We start from the raw sequence: 19,875 nt of genomic DNA, 5'->3' as shown, positions 1-19,875 counted from the left end.
GGTCGGCGTCATTTATAGGCTCGAGGACGCTAACGTCGTTTCCATGACTTCCATTGACGAACGCACGCGCTGGTGCGTGAGAGAAATTGGACTACAAATAACGCAGATAACACAAGTATCGCGTTGTCTTGTTCATCACTCCGTATGCTGCCACCTACTGGCCAACCGCTCCTCGACCCAAATATTAATGCAGGGAACCCTTTCCACATTTATGCTAGTTCTTCCAGAAGCAAAAAAAAATATATAGTAATGCTCAGATAATTATTTGCAGTCATTCTAAGACACGAACTTTCACATTATAAATCCAGAGGTGGTCCAATCGGCGGACATTGTTACCCGATGCATTACTGAATAATACAAAGCCAACATTTTCTCCAGGAAAAACTTTAATTTATATTTTAAGTCTTAATTTGAGATAATAATCTGAGAAAAAAACAATATAATAGCTTGAAAATATTTATAAATAAATCAAATCTTGCTTTAACTCATAAGGTTCTTCAAAAAGTTGCTAATAACCAGATCCTCCATGGTAATGAATACGTCTAGGCTGGCTTACACCTTTTTTTCCTTTCTTTCTTCATTTCATTTAAGCATTTTTACTTGCACATCTAAAACAATTTTACGGTGTCATGTTTCTTTCACATATGAATCCACTCGTGTTCAAGTTGGTTAATTTAATTTATGCATACATTTTACACACCAGGACATTAAAAGTATTTTTTGTTTTACAATTTTCAGTTCATACATGAACGTAAAAAAAAAAAAAAGTCAATATTACAACATGTATCCATGAATACTGCGATCATGGTTTTTCAACATTAGCACAAAACTTGGAGAAAAAAGACAAAAGAGGATAAGAAGATACCAAAAATATGTATATCTGTATAAATATAAATCTTAAGAGTAACAAGATTGTATCAAACACAAAGGACAGAAAAAAAACTTAAGTGCTTTAAAGTAAAAAATACAAACTGAAGGTTTATAAAAGCCTTAAGGAAATGAGAGAACAAAGTCAGTTGAAGATTGTCAGTCGTAACTCTAACACACACATCCAGGAAAGCACGACACACACTTTGCATTCGCTCATTCTGAAGCCGTCTTTGCCCACAGAGAAGGCAGTCCGGGTTAACAAAGACGGAACAACACATAGCGCTGGGGAACAATGACAGAGCAGCACCAGCCTTTGATCACTATCAAACATAATCCTGATGAGTTAGTGTTGTATTTCTTCCTGTCGTGCAGCTAAATGGCAACAATGCTGGCTGTGTTTACATGCATGAAGTCGGCTTCAAACTAGCGCTAAACACTTTCATAAAAACGACAACGAACCGGTTATTTCACATTAAATTATAGCTGCTGTTGTGTAGCTGGCCTGTTAAATGAAATGTAAAAATCAAGCAAAAGACAAATTTATAAAGCAACTCAGCCTGGGTCTCCCACTTTTTAACCTACCCATGTCTGGTTGCAGTAATATGAAGTCAGAATGAAGAAAAATAAGTGAACAACAATTCAATCTGGGTGTTTCAATCTGCATTGAATTGGATGGAAAAGTTAACTTCGGTCCTTATAATTCTCTGTCCTTGCTCCTCATATTCTCTGGGTTCTGCTGGTCGGCTTGTTAGTTCTGGATCAGAGGAAGAGGAATGTTTGTTGCATGTGAACACAGTGAAACAGAGAATGCTCTGTCAGACTCCCCACGGCAAAAACAAGAGACAAAAAGAAGTCTTCAGAAAAAAAAAAAAAACTACAAAAAACAAGGCAGTCTTAAGATTGTGTTGCTTAGGATAGGAAAAAGGAAAAGGCACATTTACACAAATAGTGATATAAAATCAAAACATTGTCAAGCAAAAACAAACCAACACACTCTTCTGCAGAACCATGTTAAACCCACAGCTACCATCAATCAGGAAAGTACTTAAACAGTTGTGACTTTCTGATAAAATAAAAATAAAAATAAATAAAAAAAAAAGGGAGAATGAAGTCAGAACGTTTCAGGAGCAGTTTGGTTTCAACCGATTTAAAAAAAAATAAAAAAAACTCGGTTACGGCACGATAGAGAGCATTTGCCGATTTGGTGATTGTCAAACAGCGAAACGATGCGAGATGGTGAGAAGCGGAGCTCGGACTCCAACGCGGCGCCGCTCTGTGACAAAGACAGACGACGCCAACGTCTCGGGATAAATAACAGAGAACGCTTTGAAGCTCTGTGTGTTAGAGAAGTCAACTTAAGGATAAAATAACTGAATCCAACCTGCATTAAACATTTTTCATCTAACGTTTCGGCTCCGTCTTCCTCTGAACCGCTCCGGTCTCCGCCGGTCGGGACCAGCCCGGCCGAAGGAGTCCAGAAACCCCACCGCCAATATTCTGCAAACACCCACCACCATCATCACCGTCATCATAATCATCATCATCATCACATTCGCCCACTTCGTCGTCGAGTGGCCACACGCGCTACAACACTCGGTTAGAAACTTTCAGAGCACAAACACTCGTTCTTTAAAACTGTAACAAAACCAGGAGACAGAACACGTCATGTAAATAATATTAACCACAATGATAAGCAGCATCTTCCAACCGATAAAAAGACAATTATATATTTATATAAATCAATATATTTGTACATTTCTGAACTTCTAAAATGGTATTTTGCGTTTAGAAATCTATATACATGTCATTTTGTATTGCACATAGTCACACTGTCACATGTTTGGTTCGTTTTTCGTGGCCGCCTCCGAAAGTACGACAGGAGGACGGCTAAGATGCAACACAACCGCAGGGGGCTGACTTTTTTTTGCGAAGTAGCTGGACATCTGTTCGTCTTTGTGCAAATGTCCTTTATGTTTTAGTTTTCGGTTCATATTTGGATGTTTTGTGATATTTTCTAGTTCTTTCGTGCTCAGACGGACGAATTAATTCGGCGTAACGATATCCTCAGCCCCCAGTGAAAAGTTTTCAATCTACGAATACAAAACATCTGATGTCGAGAACCGGACACGTAGGCAGAAACGCAAGTGCTAAAGGGTCGCCACACTCTTCGGTGTGGACGTTGTTACTGAATGAAGACTCAAAGTTCGCTGTTTTCGGAGATATGAGAAGCCATTTAAAAAAGGAAACTTTTTTCCTATGACTCGTGGTTCATTTAGTTCTTATCCTGTGAAGCTTTCAACCTTATCTGGCCTGCAATAAACTGGATTTGGAAATATTTGCTGCCCTTTTTGGTTTCGAGGGCTAAGTGCTAATACTTCAAAAAATATCACGACTGTAATCATTTAATTTTGGTTTTAAAACAGTACAACATCTGTTTTTCAGTGACAGCTCTCTCTCTTTCTCTCGCAGTATAAATAAAGATCACTCATAACAGGAAGGCTACAAATAAAAACACCAAAAACATTTCCTATGTAAGAGTTTTAAAAAGAAATCACAATATCAACAGATATTGCGATTTCATGTAGATTCACATAGATTTTTACAAAAACTATGTCGGAAATTGGCCACAAAACTCTGATCGGTGCATTTTTACTGTGTTTGGATATCGGAGCTTCAGGTTATAAGTCCATCCTCATGAGCCTGAGTGTACGTAGTTACGAACAGGCCCGTGTTTTCTTGTAAAAATAAAGAAAAAGTCAAATGTAGTGAGAAAAACGTGGCCCAACAAGTCCTGACAAAATTTACCTAAAAGAAAGAAGTATTTTTCTTCTTTTTTTAAAAACATCACTGCAGTGTTTCAGTCTAGATCAAAATCTGCTTTTGTGTTTTTAAAACCTAATGCAAAGTCAAGACCGACCTGAGCTGAACCTCGACACGGTCAGAATACAGAACAGGAATAAACGTCTCCGTACACGGAGGAGGAAGAAGAGGAGGAGGAGACTCCCTGAATTAAATTTGGCACACAACGAGGCAGGTTCATCTACATCCGCTAGATGGCGCTAAACACTCTAAAGAATACGTTAGTTTCACTGAACACCTTTTTGTGATTTTGAGGACAGCCTGTCCCGGACACTTTGTGAGAGACGGCATCAAAACACCGATACAGAATAAAGTATTCACACCTTTTTACATTTTTTGTCACGTTACCAACACAGACTTCCATGGTTACTATGTGTTAGACCAACACAAAGTAGGGCAAAACTGTGAAGTGGACGCTTTTTATTTGCAAATTAATCTAAAAAGTGTGGTGTGCATTTGTATTCAGTCCCATTTATTCTTGATCGCCTGAAATGTAATCTAGTGCAATCCAAAAATTCTGACTGTGTGGAAGACCGGCAAGTCTAGAGTTCAGTTTGGAACAAACCATGTAGACGACCTGAAAACAAAATAAATTCTTTGTGCACATCACCTGGGAAACAAACATAAACCATTGGTATAGATCAAATACTATTCATGTGTTAGAATGGCCCAGTCAAAGTCTAGACGTAAGCCCAATCAAGAATCTGTGGCAAAAAAAATTAAATAAAATAGTTAACAGCTGCTCTACTTGGAAGCAAAGTCTCCAGCTGGTAAGCATGCAACAAAAATGTTTCAACTCATTGATTGTGAGTGGAAATGTGTGCCACACTTTTCAGATTTTCATATGAATATCTCTTTCATTCCACTTCAAAATTATGTGCTACTTTCAGTTGGTCAATCACATAAAATCCAATAATAAACTGAGGTTTGTGATTGTCAACATGGCAAAAAGTGAAAAAAAGGTCAAGGTTCATGAACCCAAGACGAGGAGGCGCTGTACGTCCGGGGTTATACTGAGTAAGCGTGGCCGTGCATGTGAGTCTTTTTAGCTTATTTTGCAGAAGCTGTGATGGAGACGCAGTCAGTCCGTAAACTGGTCCCACCTGTCCCATCGCCGTGAGTGTAAAGCAGCAGAACAAGAAGCAGTCCTCCAGGTGTTTCAATCATCCGTAAGACCGACGGTGGAAGGAATGGGACAGGAAACCGCTGGGAGAACCAGACACAGAAAACCGGTCCTCCAGGAATAATAACAATAATAATAATAATGATATTCAACTCCTTTCTGCTTCCTCTTGGTTTCTTTCTTTCTGCTGTTAGTTGGTCCCAGATTGGAGGAGATTTGCAGTCAGCCCACTAGGGGGCGATGTGCCTCTCATCCTGCTCCTGCTTTACACAGACATGTTCAGCCTCTCCACACCGACACACACCTCCAGCGGCAGTGAGGAGCAAACGGCTCTAGACGTACACCGGCTCACATCCCTCCCCTCCCTCTCCTTCCTCTTCGTCGTCTTCCTCTTCCTCCGTCTCCTCGCCCTCCTCCGGGCCCACGCCGGGGACGCTCAGGCAGGCGTCGGCCTCGGGGGGCTTCGGGTAGCGGAAGGGGCAGCCGTGGTCGTCGAAGAACCTCCGGAATGTGAACTCGTAGAAGGCGTGCTCCGGGTGCTTGCCGTGCGGCGAGCAGAGCACGTCCAGGGCCCGGGTGCTGTCGCCGCTGTCGCTCCACGCCCCGGGAACCCCCTCCTCCTCCACGGGGTCAAAGTTGGATGTGTCCATGGGGTGGGCGATCTTGGGCCGGTAGGGAGCCAGCTGTTGGCGCAGGTTACTGGAGAAGTCCACCTCAGAGAAGAAAGGGTGGGCCTTGATCTCACCGGAGCCGTTGGCGCCCAGACGCTCCTCGGCGGAACAGCACAGTCGACCGATGATATCCACAGACTCTGGGCTTAGTTTGACCTGCGGCGGCACCTGGAGGGTGCTCTCCCAGTTGATGACCTGCAGAAGTGAAGGTGCAGGTGAGGTTTACTCTCACTTCACTGTCATCTGTTATGGCTCAGTTAAAAAGAACAAAACTCTGACCTGAGCCTTCAGAGACGCATAAAAACCGTTACAAATTCAGCCTTTTATCTCACCTGGATAATTTTATTCATTTCAACAGAAACAAAACTGAAGTTATTGGCTTTGGGCCAAAAGATGAATAATCTAGAGTCAATGCACAGCTTCAGTTATTGCAGCTACAGACTAGAGTTCAGGCCTGAAATCTGGGAGTAGCGATGAACTCAGACATGAACCTTCAGAGTCACATAAAGACAGTCACAAAGTCGGCCTTCTATCACCTGAAGAACATCTCCAGGATTAGAGGACTAATGTCTCAGCAAGATCTAGAGAAACTCATACATGCGTTTATTTTTTGTCCTCAGCCCAGGTGTCCTGTGGTATCAGCACCACGATACATTAAAGATCGGCTGCTGTTGTTTCAACCTTCCAGCCCACTCAGGTCCTCTGGTTCTGCTTTTCCAAACCCAGCGCTGGTTTTCATAAAAACTGGAACACTGACCAGTATATTTGATGTGTATTTTACTTGATGAGTTTTATGATGGCATTTGACCAAATTTAATATTTATTACTTGTTTCATTATTGATGACTGGATGATGTTTTCATAAGGTAAAGCACTTTGAACTGCCTTGGTGCTGAAATTTGCTATAAAGATAAACGTGACTTGACTTTGATCTACATTACCAGTAAGTCGTTACATATTCACCATCAGCATGTTGACTTACATGCTTATGGTAAAGCCTAATTTATATTAGGCTTTTCATGATTCATTTCATCCATGTTCTCCATAATGGCTTCAGTTTTTAATCACTTCTTCGCACAGGACCACGAAAATTTATTGATTATTCCTCTTAATAATAAAGTGTTTCATTTAAAAACTACATTTTAAGTTTACTTGTGTTTTCTTGACTAATGTTTAAATTGGTTTGATGCTCTGAAACGCTCAAGTGTGACAAATACGTAAAATAATAGGAAGCAAAAGGAATAATAGGATGGTTTTTTACACCACTGTGTGTACGGTGAACTATGGAACAGATTCAGAGTCACTCACTGACCTTAATCTGAGTCTCGGTAGGTGTTGGAGCGAGGAAAGGTGGTTGTCCCACCAGCATCTCAAAAAGAATCACTCCCACACTCCACCAGTCACACAACTGAGTGTAGCCTGCAAAAAGCACACAAATGGGGCGGTAAAAACAAACACAAACAAAAAACAAAACATGTACTTCAATAATAATAAACGGAAACAACAGAAACGTTATCGGCCACCTTTGCGCAGCAGAACCTCTGGGGCGATGTAATTTGGCGTTCCAACCAATGAGTGAGCCAGGCAGCGCTGGTGCTGTCGGTTGGCGCGCTGCTCCAGCGTCATCAGCCGGTCGCCACAGCGACAGTTAGATACGTCGTCCCAGGAGTCGCTGGGCTCCATGCTGTCCTGCCTGATGTGACTCCCTGGAGAAAGAAGGTTTGTAAAAACATAAAGGTAAAGTAAAGGTAATTTTATTTATATAGCACATTTTCAGCAACAAGGCAATACAAAGTGCTTTACAGGAATCAAAAGGAAATACAAACAGAATAACAAACCAAAAGAAAAAGAATCTAATGTTGATCTAAAGTATGTAAACTAGGTGCTCCTATTAAGGGTTGGTAGATAAGTATAAGTAAGTATCCTCTGGTCTACTTTCTATTCTGGGTTGGGAGAATAGAAGTCTAAAAAGTAGTTGTTAAGGTAGTTAAGCAGAAACATAAGTTTCTGAATTAAAGAAATATATAGACTAGTGGAGAAAAAGCAAGACTTAACTGGTGTACGTGGTACCTAAAGTGCTCAAAATCAAATCTAATAAAAGTCTAATAGTCTAATAAAACCTTGAGCTTGGGGTTATAGCATAATACATTTAACTCTGCAAATAAAATACACTCAGGTTTAATTTGACTAACACTTGCACAACAAAAAAGGGAAAAAAAAAAGAAAAAAGAAGAGCAAACTCAAACCAAGGTGCCCAACCTTTCTGGTAGTATTTGGAGTTGTGGGTCCAACGGAAGCCCGTGCAGAGGCCGAAGTCCGTCAGCTTGATGTGACCGTCCAAGTCGATGAGGATGTTGTCGGGCTTGATGTCGCGGTGGATGAAACCCATCTTGTGGACGCTCTCGATGGCCAGCGTCAGCTCGGCTATGTAGAAGCGCGCCAGGTGTTCAGGGAAGACCCCCATCCGGATGAGGAGGCTCATCATGTCTCCTCCGGGGATGTAGTCCATGACAAAGTAGAGGCTGTCGCGGTCCTGGAAGGAGTAGTAGAGGCGCACCACCCACTCGTTGTCTGCTTCCGCCAGGATGTCACGCTCCGCTTTTACATGGGCCACCTAAAAAAAAAAAACAGGAACCAGTTAAAACCGGTGAGCTAAGCCGGTAGGGTCAGATTGGTGGAACTGAGCATAAGTCCAGTCATGTGACGCTTTGAGTCACCTGGTTGCGGTTGAGGACATCTTTCTTGCGCAGCGTTTTCATGGCATAAAGTGCACCGGTGTCAACTTTCCGCGTAAGGCACACTTCACCGAAGGCGCCGATGCCGAGAGTCTTGATTTTGATGAACATGGACTTGTCCATTTTGGCCCGGCGTAGTCGGTTGTAGTTGGACTCCTTTTGGTTCAGCATTTTCCTCATCTGCCCCTGCTCTGCTTCCGACAGGCCAGCCTAGGGAGAGAAAGTCCAAATTGGAAATATGACGATTCAGCCAAACTATGAGAGACAATCCATGCACTTAGAGCAGGGTTGGGCAATCCTGGTCCTGGAGGGCCGGTGTCCTGCAAATCTTAGACGTCTCCCTGGTCCAACACACTTGAATCCAACAGCTGAATCACCTCCTAAGTGCAGTCAAGTTCTCCAGAGTCCTGCTAATGACCTCATTATTTGACTCAGGTGTGTTGAAGTAGAGATACATCTAAGAGTTGCAGGAGACCGGCCCTCCAGGCCTGGAGTTCCCCACCCCTGACTTAGAGATTTGATCAATATTTTTTAATATTTATCGTTTTAAGAGTGTTATATAAGTGGATCAGACACGATTAATCGGATTAATAATGACGAATTATTGAAATAACCGTCAACTAATTTAGCAATCTGGAGTTTGAAGACTCTAAAGAACAACATATTCAACAACAAACTGCACAAAAATCAAATAGATTTTGCATTTAAGAAAAACAGATTCTTTGTAAATCGGTTCTATCCAGAACTCTTCAAGTTGTGGTTTTAGCTTCATCTGGATCAAATTCTTATAAAGAACCATTTGTTATCCAGTGAATAACTGGTTAATCCAAAAACTAAATCCCTAGATCAGTCCTACACTGTGTTGATGTTAAGTCAAGCTGAGCTTTTTACATGTTGATGTTAGAAGGATTTATTTGAGCAATTCAGGGAATGGTGTTTTACTACATTTGAGGCAACAAAATGTTTATTTTGTTGTTTAGAAAAGGATTTCATGTGTTTATTTGCATCATTTAGTGTATGTATTTTATTGTATAGAAAGGCTTATGTGGTTAAATGAGGAATCTGCGGAATGTAAATTTTTTAAAATAAATTAAATTCATTTTTTTATATAGTGAAACCCACAAATCTTTGATTAATTGTTTAATCATCATAAATCGATAACTAAACTACTCGTTAGTTGGGTCCTAGTAGTGAGGAGGTGTTTTCCCACCTTGGACATCTCCTGTTCCAGCTGCAGCCTCCGGTTGAGTTTCTGCTGGTAGGTCTTCATCACGTTCTCGATGTGCTGCTCCATGTAGAACTTGAAGGCGAAAGGCGAGTAGGTTTTGATGCGCGACTCTCTCTTCTCCTCGTCCCGTCCGTTCTTTCTGACGGGAACGGGTGACGTCTGGATCTGCTTCTTGTCTTTCACCGCTTTCTCTCCCTTGCCTGCCTTCGTCTTCTCTTTGACCTGATGGCTTTCCTCGGCCTTCCCACTCCCGCCGCTGCCACTGCGGCCACCTCTGGCGGTGGCGTTGCTGAGATCTGGCCCGCTAGCGCCGCCTCCTTCCAGAACCCCCGGCTCCCCCGCGGGTATAAGCAGGTTCTTTGGGTAAGGTGGAGGGGGGCAGCGCTGCTCCTGGGCGGGCTCTAGTGGATAAGTCTCCTCTGGCATGTAGGGCAGAGGTTCTGCCGCGTCCGGCGCCTGAGCCGCCATCCAGCCAGGATGGCACGGACCCACCGCCGTTTTGGGTTCTGGTCGCATCACGCGGATGCTCTTGACTGGCTGTTGGATGGGTGGGGACGTCACAGCTGTGATGGTGTTTGGAGGTCCCATAGAGGAGTCCTGCTTCCCGGCGGTCGGGGGCGCAGTCATGGTCGGTCTAACGCCGTTCGGAGCAGCGGAGCGGCTGTTGAAAGAATTTGTTCTGCTGGGAACCCGTACTTCCCCTCTAAACGGGCCCTGTGGCTGGGGCTGCCTGGCTGCCGGGGTCCCGTCAGCACCCGGAGGGCCGGCCCAGTGGTGCTCATACAGGTCCAGGTTGAGGCTGGCTCTGGAGGGGGTCATCATACCCTGAGGCAGGTCTGAGAACTCAGGGCCCATGGGTGGCACGCCGCCGGGGGACCGGGACATCATGTGGACCTGGTGGGACGTGGGGCTGGCCTGGCGGGGGTGGGAGTGAGAGGACAGGTACAGGTTGGCCGGGTATCCTCCGCCCGCCGTCCCATTCTGAGACATCGCCCCTTTCGCCTGCATGTTGACGTAGTTGTCTGGAGGTCCCATTGGGGGCGGTTGCATCTTGTTCTGGAAGGACGGGGTCCTCTTGACCCCGTATCCGGCTGGTTCCATCATATGCTGCCTGGCATGAGCGTAGTCGCAGTGCGGGCCCGGGACGGGTCCCCCTGGTGGCTGCGGCTGGAGCTGCAGCGGCTGACCAGGGACGTTGTAGCTCATCATGTGCCCGTGCTGCTCCATGCTGCCGGGGTAGGCCTTCTGCGGGGCGCCTGGTGGGTACATGGCGCTGCCCGGGTTGCTCTGGGTGGGCATCCCCGGAGGATAGCTGCCCATGCTGGGAGGCCGGCCCATCGGGTTGCCCATAGCGGGTCCCTGAGCCGTGCTCGACGGGGGCATCATGTAGTTAATGAAAGGGGGAGCGCCCATGTAGGCTCTGGTCAGGTCGCTCTCAGGGCCGTAACCTGCTGCCCCGTCATACATCTGAGCCCCCATTTGATGATATGGATTCAGGGTGCCGGCCTCACCCGGAACCTCTAAAGCGGGACGGTGGTCCATCCCGTTCGGCATGCCGGCTTTTCCTTCAGCGGGAGAGAAACGTCATTCATTACATCCTGTTCAGCAGCAGTATTAGTAGTGCCAGCTAATACAACAGACCCAAGTGAAGTTGGCTGCCTGCATCTTCTTCAAATTAAATAAAATTAGTTTCAAACTATGCTACACAAATTTTAGCTGCACAAACATAGCACAATTAACTTACATAAATTTAGTTTGATTCTGTTAATATGGGAATAGAGCTGGTTTCTTAAAAATTACAAACAATTGCTGCTGCACAAACCTAGAACAATGTTTGACAGCAGTTTTGTTTAACTTGAAGAAGTTTGGTGGGGCCAACTTCACTCAGGTAGTCAACGGATGTAGTGAAGAGAAACAGAGAGTTGTGTTCGTACCCGGTGAAGTCTGCTTAATGACCCGAACAATGAGCTCGTTGCGAGGGTCAAGGTAACCCATTTTACTGATGTACTCCAAGGCCGCTTCGATATTCCTGCTTCCAGTCTGCTTCAGTGCCCGCACTGCCATTTCCTGTCAAAACAAACACACAAGAACATTTGTGATTGAGAAATTTGTTCATTACAATTAAAAGTTTATTGATCTCTGAGAAAATTTTCTTTCATCTCTATGACATTATCAATATATTACTTGAAAATGGCCTCAAAACAACATTATTGTTTATCGCAATAACTTCTGGGACTATTTATTGTCTGTCCAGATTTGTTATTGAGACAGGCCTATTTATAATCTCACAGACGTATTTTGTGTGGCAAAACAAAACAAAAAAATCCAATGTTTTGCTTGGTTTAAGAACCTGGTCCTGTTCTAAGCCCTGATTTGATAACTTATATTTAATTTTCTTTTGGGATCAATAAAGTATTTTGAATTTGAACTGAATTTGAATCCAAGAGGATCTGGTTGAGGCAATTAGAGCAGTCCAGTGTTTTACCTTGCAGATGAGCAGGAAATCTTTTCTTATTCATCATTTGACTTAATACCATCTGGTAGCACTACTCTGTATAATGTGACCCAATAAATCTTCCAATATTAAGTTTTTCTAGAAGATATCTCAGCTGGGCGTGCTGTGGTGGCATCGGGGTTAGCACGACCCATGTTTGGATGCCTTGAGTCCTCGACGCGGCTTCGACTCCCGGACCCGACGATATTTACCGCATGTCTTTCCCCTGTCCTTCCAGCCTACTTTCATATAAGGGACACTAGAGCCCACAACAGACCCCCTGGAGGGGTAACAACAACAAAAAAAGATATTTCAGCAGGATCCTTAAGTAAATGCATAAAAATGTAAACAAAATGTGTTTGCTCAAATTAAGTATTAGTTTTTATTCATTTTTAGAAGAATAAAAACTTCTAAAATGTTTGTATTTTTTAGAATAATAATAAAAAAATATATATATATAGAGAGAGAGAGAGAGAGAGAGAGAGAGAGAGTTTACCGTTTTGTCTTTCAGCATTTAAGTACACTATATATTTGAGGATTTCAAAGATGACCCAAAATGATAGTTACCATTTTCTATCAGAGCACAGCTCTACTCAACCATACATGAAAATAAGCATTGTTTACATAAATATACAGTAAAATACTAAGCATAAAAAAGATGCTCATTAGCACACGAGTTTAGGGTTTCTGCTGTGTGTTTTGCTATATAACACCCGTCCTATGCCTGTGTTGATGTTTACTATGAGTATGAATCTCTTGAAATGTTGGGAATGGGGAGCAACCAACACAGAGATGCTTTCATGTCTGCTTAACAACAGTAAACAGAGAGGCAGAGTGCTAGGCAGCAAGAAATGTGGGGCCACACCCAGGTGAGGAAATCCCCTCAAATGGCATATGATCTCACTTCAGGCACATTTTAATGCTTGACTGCTGTGACAAAGTCGCTCAGGTCCCCCTACTGGCCACAGGCAGGAATAGCAGCAGCTGATCCACAGGGAATATATACATAGTAATATGCCTAAACATATATTTTTATTGTAAAACTGAAACAAAGTGACCAGAAGGATACCTAGGAACAAAAAATAATCTATTTTCTTTGTTCTGTACAATGAAGGGAATGACGCCTGGAGAGATGTCTTCCCCCAGGAATGCTTTTCTGACTCAACTTTCTGCTTTTTCTCAGTCAGGCTGGCAGCCTGCAGTTGCCAGCAGGAAACTAAATAAAATCTTAATTGTTTAAAAGCGCAGCTCGCACAGCAACTGTAGGCACACTGAGCTCAGAAAGCCAGGAAACGTCAAGGTCGTGCACTTTCTGTAAACTGTGTGTGCCACATTGTGTGAGTTTACTGGACCCTGCTATACCGTCCTCTCCCACGCTGGCATGCACCTTTAAATCTCAATGCTCACCACGCTCACACATCAGTGTTTATATGCTGCTTCCTGTGTGTGTGTGTCTGCTGCATTCCTGCGCGGTCCGAGGAGAGCGTCGGCTGCCAGAGCCGCCCTGTTGCTGTCACATTTGGTCCTTTCTTTCTGTTTTCTTTTTTCCTTTTTTTTTTTAGCCACGTCTGCTCTGCGCTTTCTGGCGATACGTTTCAAAGGTTACACCAGACCGACCGTCAGAGAGACGTGGGGAGTTTTTAGAGGTTTTGAAAAATGAGATTGAGATCGAAGAGGGAGAAATACAAAAGACGACAGGAGACGGGAGGCAAAAGCAGCGATGGTTTTTGTGATGAGAAACTGAAAAAGTTTCTTTCAGTAAACTCTGGGGAAAATATAAAAAAAAAAAAGTACTTCAAAGTGTTGTTTCAAAAAAACATGCTAGAAGTGTTGTCTCCTTGATGAAAGGATTATAACATTTCAATAAAATAGAATATGTAGTCTGATGAGAGTCATGTCAGATTAAAAGTAACTTTAAAAAGGGATTAAACGCTTTTTTATCCAGCTGTGAGAGGTTGAACAGCTAAAGCCTTTCCTCTGCCTACATCTCCCAGAATGCTGAGCGGTTCTGGATTAGAGTTCAGTGAAATTATTCTATTCTACGTCTTATCAATCGATATTGATCCTGTGTCTATGGTGATAAATATTATTATTGATGTGCACAGATGAAGCCCACAGAACAAGCTGAATTTGGAACATTAGGCTGTAATAAGAAAAACAATAATAAAACGGTTCACCAACTGTTTTTGTTTACACGTCTTTTTTTCCCTGAAACATGACCAACTCGTCCCTGATTAAATTCTACATTTGCAATTTTATCATTATCATTAACTTTTTTTTATAAAGGTACTTTAATACCAGACACAGCTGAAACAAAGTGCTGAACGACAAAGTAAGATAAAAGAAAGCATAAAAATAAAGCGACAAAGCTAATAAGCACATAGTAATGATTTAAAAACTCAATTCACAAACACACACAAAAAATTTTACTTTCAGAAACGATGTTCCGACTTTCAAGAACATTTTCTAGATTCCTGCTTAAACAAATGATGAAATGTAGTAAAAAGATTTATAAACAAACTTATCAATGTGATTGTGTTCTCTTAGTGTAACACTAGTTTCCTGTGAAATCCTTTTACTCGTGTCAACAGGGGGCATCAGTGAAGCACCATCCTGAACACAGACAGTGCATAGATAGACTCGATCCTCACAAAAACCAAAACATGTTTTTCTGCTTTTGTCATCTTCCGTCTTTCCATCACATCTGAAATATTCAAACCTTCACATATTCCATAATCTGTAATCCGACTTTAATCAGGTCCAGGTTCAGTAGAACCACCATGACAGCCCCTCTTTCCCTCCCTCCCTCCGCCCCCTCTGGATGTGGGCGGGTCTCCTGACCCTGGTCGTCATGGCGACAGATGTGTCTCGCTCAAATTCCTCGGCACAGGAAGCAGGAATTTGAGCTATTTCCGATCTGGACAGACTCTCTCTCTCGTTCTCATTTTGAAAATAACCAGGCCGCATTTTGCACCCTTGTCATAATAGTCAGAGAGCTGCAAACCGCCGACTTATCCCAAACGCTGGCCTGCAATTTCTACCAAAAGATGCCCGAGCTGCAGTGGCAGACAGATGCATCAATCCCAAGAGTTTTCCCCTCTGGAAAACATTTCCCAGAATATTCTTGATGTTTAAGCCTCGTTGCTGACCCAGATCAGACTTGACCCCAGAAATCAAAGCCACATGAATGGCTATCAAGAGTGGTGGGGTCTATCCTCTCTTCCTCGTTATTGAAACATGTGCAAAGAGATATTTAATAGTACATGTTATGACAGGGTGAGTCCAGGGATGCCTCATCCTCTGTGCAAGCATCCAAACATACGACGAGCCGCCCACCCCAAAGTCACGTCCCGTTGGCCTCATTATGTAAAAAAAACAATTTTGAATCACACATCGAACGCCTTTATGTGCTTAGTAATGAACCAGATTCCTGCTAGGGGCCAAAGTTCATCCTGAAGGTCTAGAAAGGTTTGGCTTAGAGGGTCAGGGAAGAAAATGTACAAAAGTCATCAAAAGCCTCCCTTCGTTTCACTTCCTGGATTTTCTTGTCATTTTGATGCCTGGCATGCCACCCCTCTCAAAAACATTTCCTCCTTAAAAAAAAAAAAAAAAAAGTTATGTAACGTGCCACATTGGTATGTAATCTGCAGCTGGGAAAAGGCAGGAAAGACGAGAAGCGCTGATAGGAGATGGGCTGAAAAACAAAGGGCCATCAGAAGAAGAAGAAGAAGTGAGCAAGGCGGAGGATTACACTCACACATCGTCCAAAGTGGAAAACTGACGGACCGTTTCCGTGTGGATCTGACTGTAAAACATTTGGCATTTTTAATTACGCGTTATAAAGCACAGCGTTAATCCGCTGTCAAGAAAAACACAATTTTCTGTTTGGAAATGTTTCTGGTCACAAAAAATGCAAAAGGAACAGACACCAATCACAAATGTCAAATTATTGCACAGTAAGAACGTGAAAAGCAGGTGTTTATTTGATATTTTCAGGTCAGAAATCAGAAGACAGAGGAAGATGGACCCCTGGTATTGTTGGGCTAAGGCACCACGGCCGCCTGTAAATACCTGAAATCCACTAATACTTGAGCTCCCTTCTAAAGACGCTTATGACTACTTAGTGTCATAAGTATCTTAATGTATCTTAAAATGCACTGAAAGGCACTGGGTACAGACAATTCGCGCCAAGGAAAAGGAGTAGCACTCCTGAATTGGCCTCTTTGCAAACAGTCAGCAGTGTACCTGTTTGAGCTTCCCAAGCTGCATTTTCTGTTAGGGCTGGTAGTATGGCTTCAAAACAAAGGTTCACATTTTTTTTATCCAACATTTGTTTTTCATTTTTAGCATGTCCCCCCTCCCCCACTCACTCTCTTCCTTAAAAAACAAACAAAAAAAACAAATGAGCTAAAAAAAAACTGGCTTTTATTTCAACCATTCCTTCTGTGAGTTCATTTGAATTGAAAATCGAAATAAGTAGAAGCTGTAAAACACGTTTGTCAAAAAATGATGGTAGTTCTTGGGTGCGTAGACATCGCTATGGAGACCCGAGGTGCTGAAGCCTGCATATGGAGGCTTCAGTCCTCGATAGACGTCACGGGTTCGATTCCCGGCCTGATGACCTTTGCCACACGTCTTCCCCCTCTCTCAATACCCTATTTCCTGTCAAGCTACTTTCAAATAAAGGCCATTAGAGCCAAAAAAAAACTTTTAGAAACCAGAAAACTCAAATCGATAAAATCAGGTTAACGGCCAATATTTCTGATACGCTCTACAACTGTAAATAAGTTGGAGTTGTTCCACAGAAAAAAATCAATTTAATTTTATAGAACTCCATATATTTACTACGGGCTTGCTTTAAATGAAATCAATTAGATTAAAATATACACTTTAACACTTTCAGTAAGTACTGTGGTAGTCTGACACCATTGTTTCCTGACATTTTAGAGTGTTGGCTGAAAGGATTTTGAGTTTTCGCTTTCGCATTTCTTTTGTTGAGCCATCTTAAAGAAGAAACATCAACAAAACAATCCAAGAGACACCGGTCCACAGGAAAAAACAGAGCCAAACACCCTGCAGTGGCGTCTGACAGACAGAGGAAGAGGAGGAGAGGCGACACATTGGGTGGTGACTGGACCGGAGCAGGAGGAACTGTTCCACCCTGCTGCCATTGAATATTGTCTTCCTGTTTGGACTGACTGGGTCGGGCCTGCTCTGCTCCATTCACAATCGTGGCGGTAATGGAGGTCAGCTAGCGAGTGCGAGGGCAGAGGAAATGGAACCAACACGCTCTTTGTGCGGATGACCGACTGAAATGCTGGATAAGCAGTAATGTGGAGTAGGTGATACGACAGATGAGTGTGTGGTTCCTTTAAAAAGGCCGAGTTCAGGGACAAAATGTAACAGCAGTAGGAGTTTTTGTACAAAAAAAAACTAAAACATGTCACCGTCACTATAAAACAAATAGCAGAACCAGCTAGGCATCGGTTGGGTTCCAGTATCCACATGTAGCAAAGTTTTGTAGAGTTACTGTTTCACCACAGCTAAACTAATCGAACGTAACGTTGATTTGGTTGAATTTTATTTTATTTTTTTAAATGAGATGCCAAAGTTTATCTGGGTAGTAACTTAGGAATATGTTGATACACACTGCAGGTAAGCTGGCTGAAACAAAGATACACACTTCCAGGTCAAAAACTTGCCATTTTGTCCTCAGCAGGCAGTTCGAAACCAATAGTAAAGTCAGTGCATTTTTGCTGCACGTTTTTGCAAAATAAATGTTAAAGATAACATTTCTGATCGCTGATAGATTTCAGCCGGTGTCTTGGCTTTCCATAACTTTTTCTATGTGTGTCCAATACTTTTTCTCTTTGTTGTTTTACATTATTACACCCAAGTTAATATCTGAACTTATTTGTTTGGGTTTCTTTTTATGCATGGATTACATGTCAGGTGTTACCAGCACCTGATCATGACTTTATCTCCATAGCACCGTTAAGCTAGGTTTAAGCCAGTGTTGTAGTCCAGACCACCTAACCCGAGACCAAGACCAGAGTGTATCGAGACTGAGACAAGACCAAAGCTTTTAGGGTCCGAGACCAAGACGAGACCGAGTCAAGACCAAGATAACCGCCCCGCTACATGACAATAAAATGTGAAATATGATCAAAATTGCTAATCAAATTGATCTGAAAGATTCACATTCCCATAAAAACACCTAGATATTAAATACTTAAGAGCTGAAATAAATTTAACCAATATTAAAAGCAGAACAAACTCTTTGTTCTGCTTATCTAAAAAGATAACGCCCTGGGCATTTGCCCATATCATTCATGCAAAGCTGACCAGTTATTACTGGTCAACACTGCCATTGACCAGTGACGTGCGGTGAGGTGCAAAGCTGGTGAGGCACTGACTTAACCACAATCAGATTTACAAATATATATACCCTGCATGTTATTGTTCACATAAGGAAATTTCGAGCATGCAGACAACGCTGGAGGCCAAAAAGATTATTCTTTTACATGTCAATTTAAGTATTATTAATTTCGTGCTGTGCTCCACAGCAAAGGGAGAAACCGTTACAGTAAAACTCAAAACCACGTCTTTCTCGCTCTCTGTATCAGCGCAGCTACGTGCAGATTTGTTGCCATAGCAACTGACAACAACGCCACAAAAAAAACACACACAATTATTTCCCACACAAAGAGCAGAACACTCAGTCTGTTGCAGTGGTATGGTTTTATGTAGTAAGAGGAGAAAACTATAAGTATATTGCTGCACTTGACTTTACTGTATTTCTAGCTCGCTGTTATTGTCTCTTACTCTGCAGTTGTGGAGTCACAATGTCTGGGATCATGAGCGCCCCCTGCCATGAGGCAGGAGAACTGCCTGCCTCTCCTCAAATCTGTTCTCTGCCGTTTCTGATCGGCCTCCTCAGCACACAAAACACGTTACGCACACAGTTGATGACAAGAAACACTGTACATTATATACATAAGCTAAATTATGAAAAATTAGTTCATATATTAAATGTTTTTTAGCCATTTTATTGGTGACGTACAGAGAGGAGGCGGAACATGCTCCCATAGAATGGCAGCCGGTGCAGTTAGCGAGAGGTTGATCAATCCCAGGTGAGGCTCAGCTCGCTGCTTGCGGTCTTGAAATAAAATCCAGAGTCCTCAGCACCCGAGACAAGACCGAGACCATCAAAAAATGGTCTCGAGACCAAGACCGGTCTCGAGTACTACAACACTGGTTTAAACTAGGTTTACAGCAGATACAGCGCTGACCCCATCCCCCAGCGTTGGCCTCGCATGGCATCACCTGGTCGTGCTCCTTGCACTACCGTTCACACAAACTGGACAATTTTATAGATGCTCTTGCACTGGTATCAAATCAGTGAGCTCATTTAATCAGAAACATACTCTATAAACGCCACACCACTGCCTGGGCTCACACGCACTAAACACAAACATTCAAAAGTCCGACTCAGCCTTTCAACATGTTAACTATGAAAAATTGCGATGCATCCAATTATTTTACTAGTTGAATCCATCAACATTTCCAGAGCAAAAATATGTCATGACACAAGCTTACAGCGGCAATAAGGGGAATGTCTTCTTTTCTACCAAAGTTTGAAACAAAATCCTGCTCCAGGTTTTGATTCAGAAACACGACATAACAACTACTGAGGAATTTCTGCAAATTTCAGGCAGAAAATTTTTTAATCACCTACCATCCCTCTGGGATCCTAGTGATTTTCCTACCAGCTCAGAGTTGTTGCTAATCAAAAACAAGAAAAACATCAGATTTTTTAAAAACAGCTGTGAGCCTCTTGATATCCTAAAATCCAAGAAAAACAACAATAACAAAAGAGTTTTTTAAATGAAAAGC

At 42.7% G+C, this 19,875-nt stretch overlaps 1 protein-coding gene across 2 annotated transcripts in view; it reads right to left on the bottom strand.

Annotated features, from left to right (window-relative positions):
• Window positions 1-659: 659 nt before the first annotated feature.
• lats2 (large tumor suppressor kinase 2) overlaps window positions 660-19,875 on the bottom strand; it is a 33,420-nt gene continuing 14,204 nt past the window's right edge. For both annotated transcript variants that reach the window (XM_032566886.1, XM_032566887.1), the window contains exons 3-9: window positions 11,420-11,552; window positions 9,468-11,050; window positions 8,240-8,467; window positions 7,782-8,136; window positions 7,046-7,228; window positions 6,835-6,941; window positions 660-5,718 (exon numbers count right to left, since the gene is read on the bottom strand). In XM_032566886.1, the coding sequence (XP_032422777.1) occupies window positions 5,185-5,718; window positions 6,835-6,941; window positions 7,046-7,228; window positions 7,782-8,136; window positions 8,240-8,467; window positions 9,468-11,050; window positions 11,420-11,552 (3,123 nt within the window). In that variant the 3' untranslated portion in view covers window positions 660-5,184. The remainder of the gene's footprint in view (window positions 5,719-6,834; window positions 6,942-7,045; window positions 7,229-7,781; window positions 8,137-8,239; window positions 8,468-9,467; window positions 11,051-11,419; window positions 11,553-19,875) is intronic.

This window comes from Xiphophorus hellerii, chromosome 7 (assembly GCF_003331165.1).
Source record: "Xiphophorus hellerii strain 12219 chromosome 7, Xiphophorus_hellerii-4.1, whole genome shotgun sequence".
NCBI lineage: Eukaryota > Metazoa > Chordata > Actinopteri > Cyprinodontiformes > Poeciliidae > Xiphophorus > Xiphophorus hellerii.
This window is presented reverse-complemented; position numbering and strand designations above follow the sequence as displayed.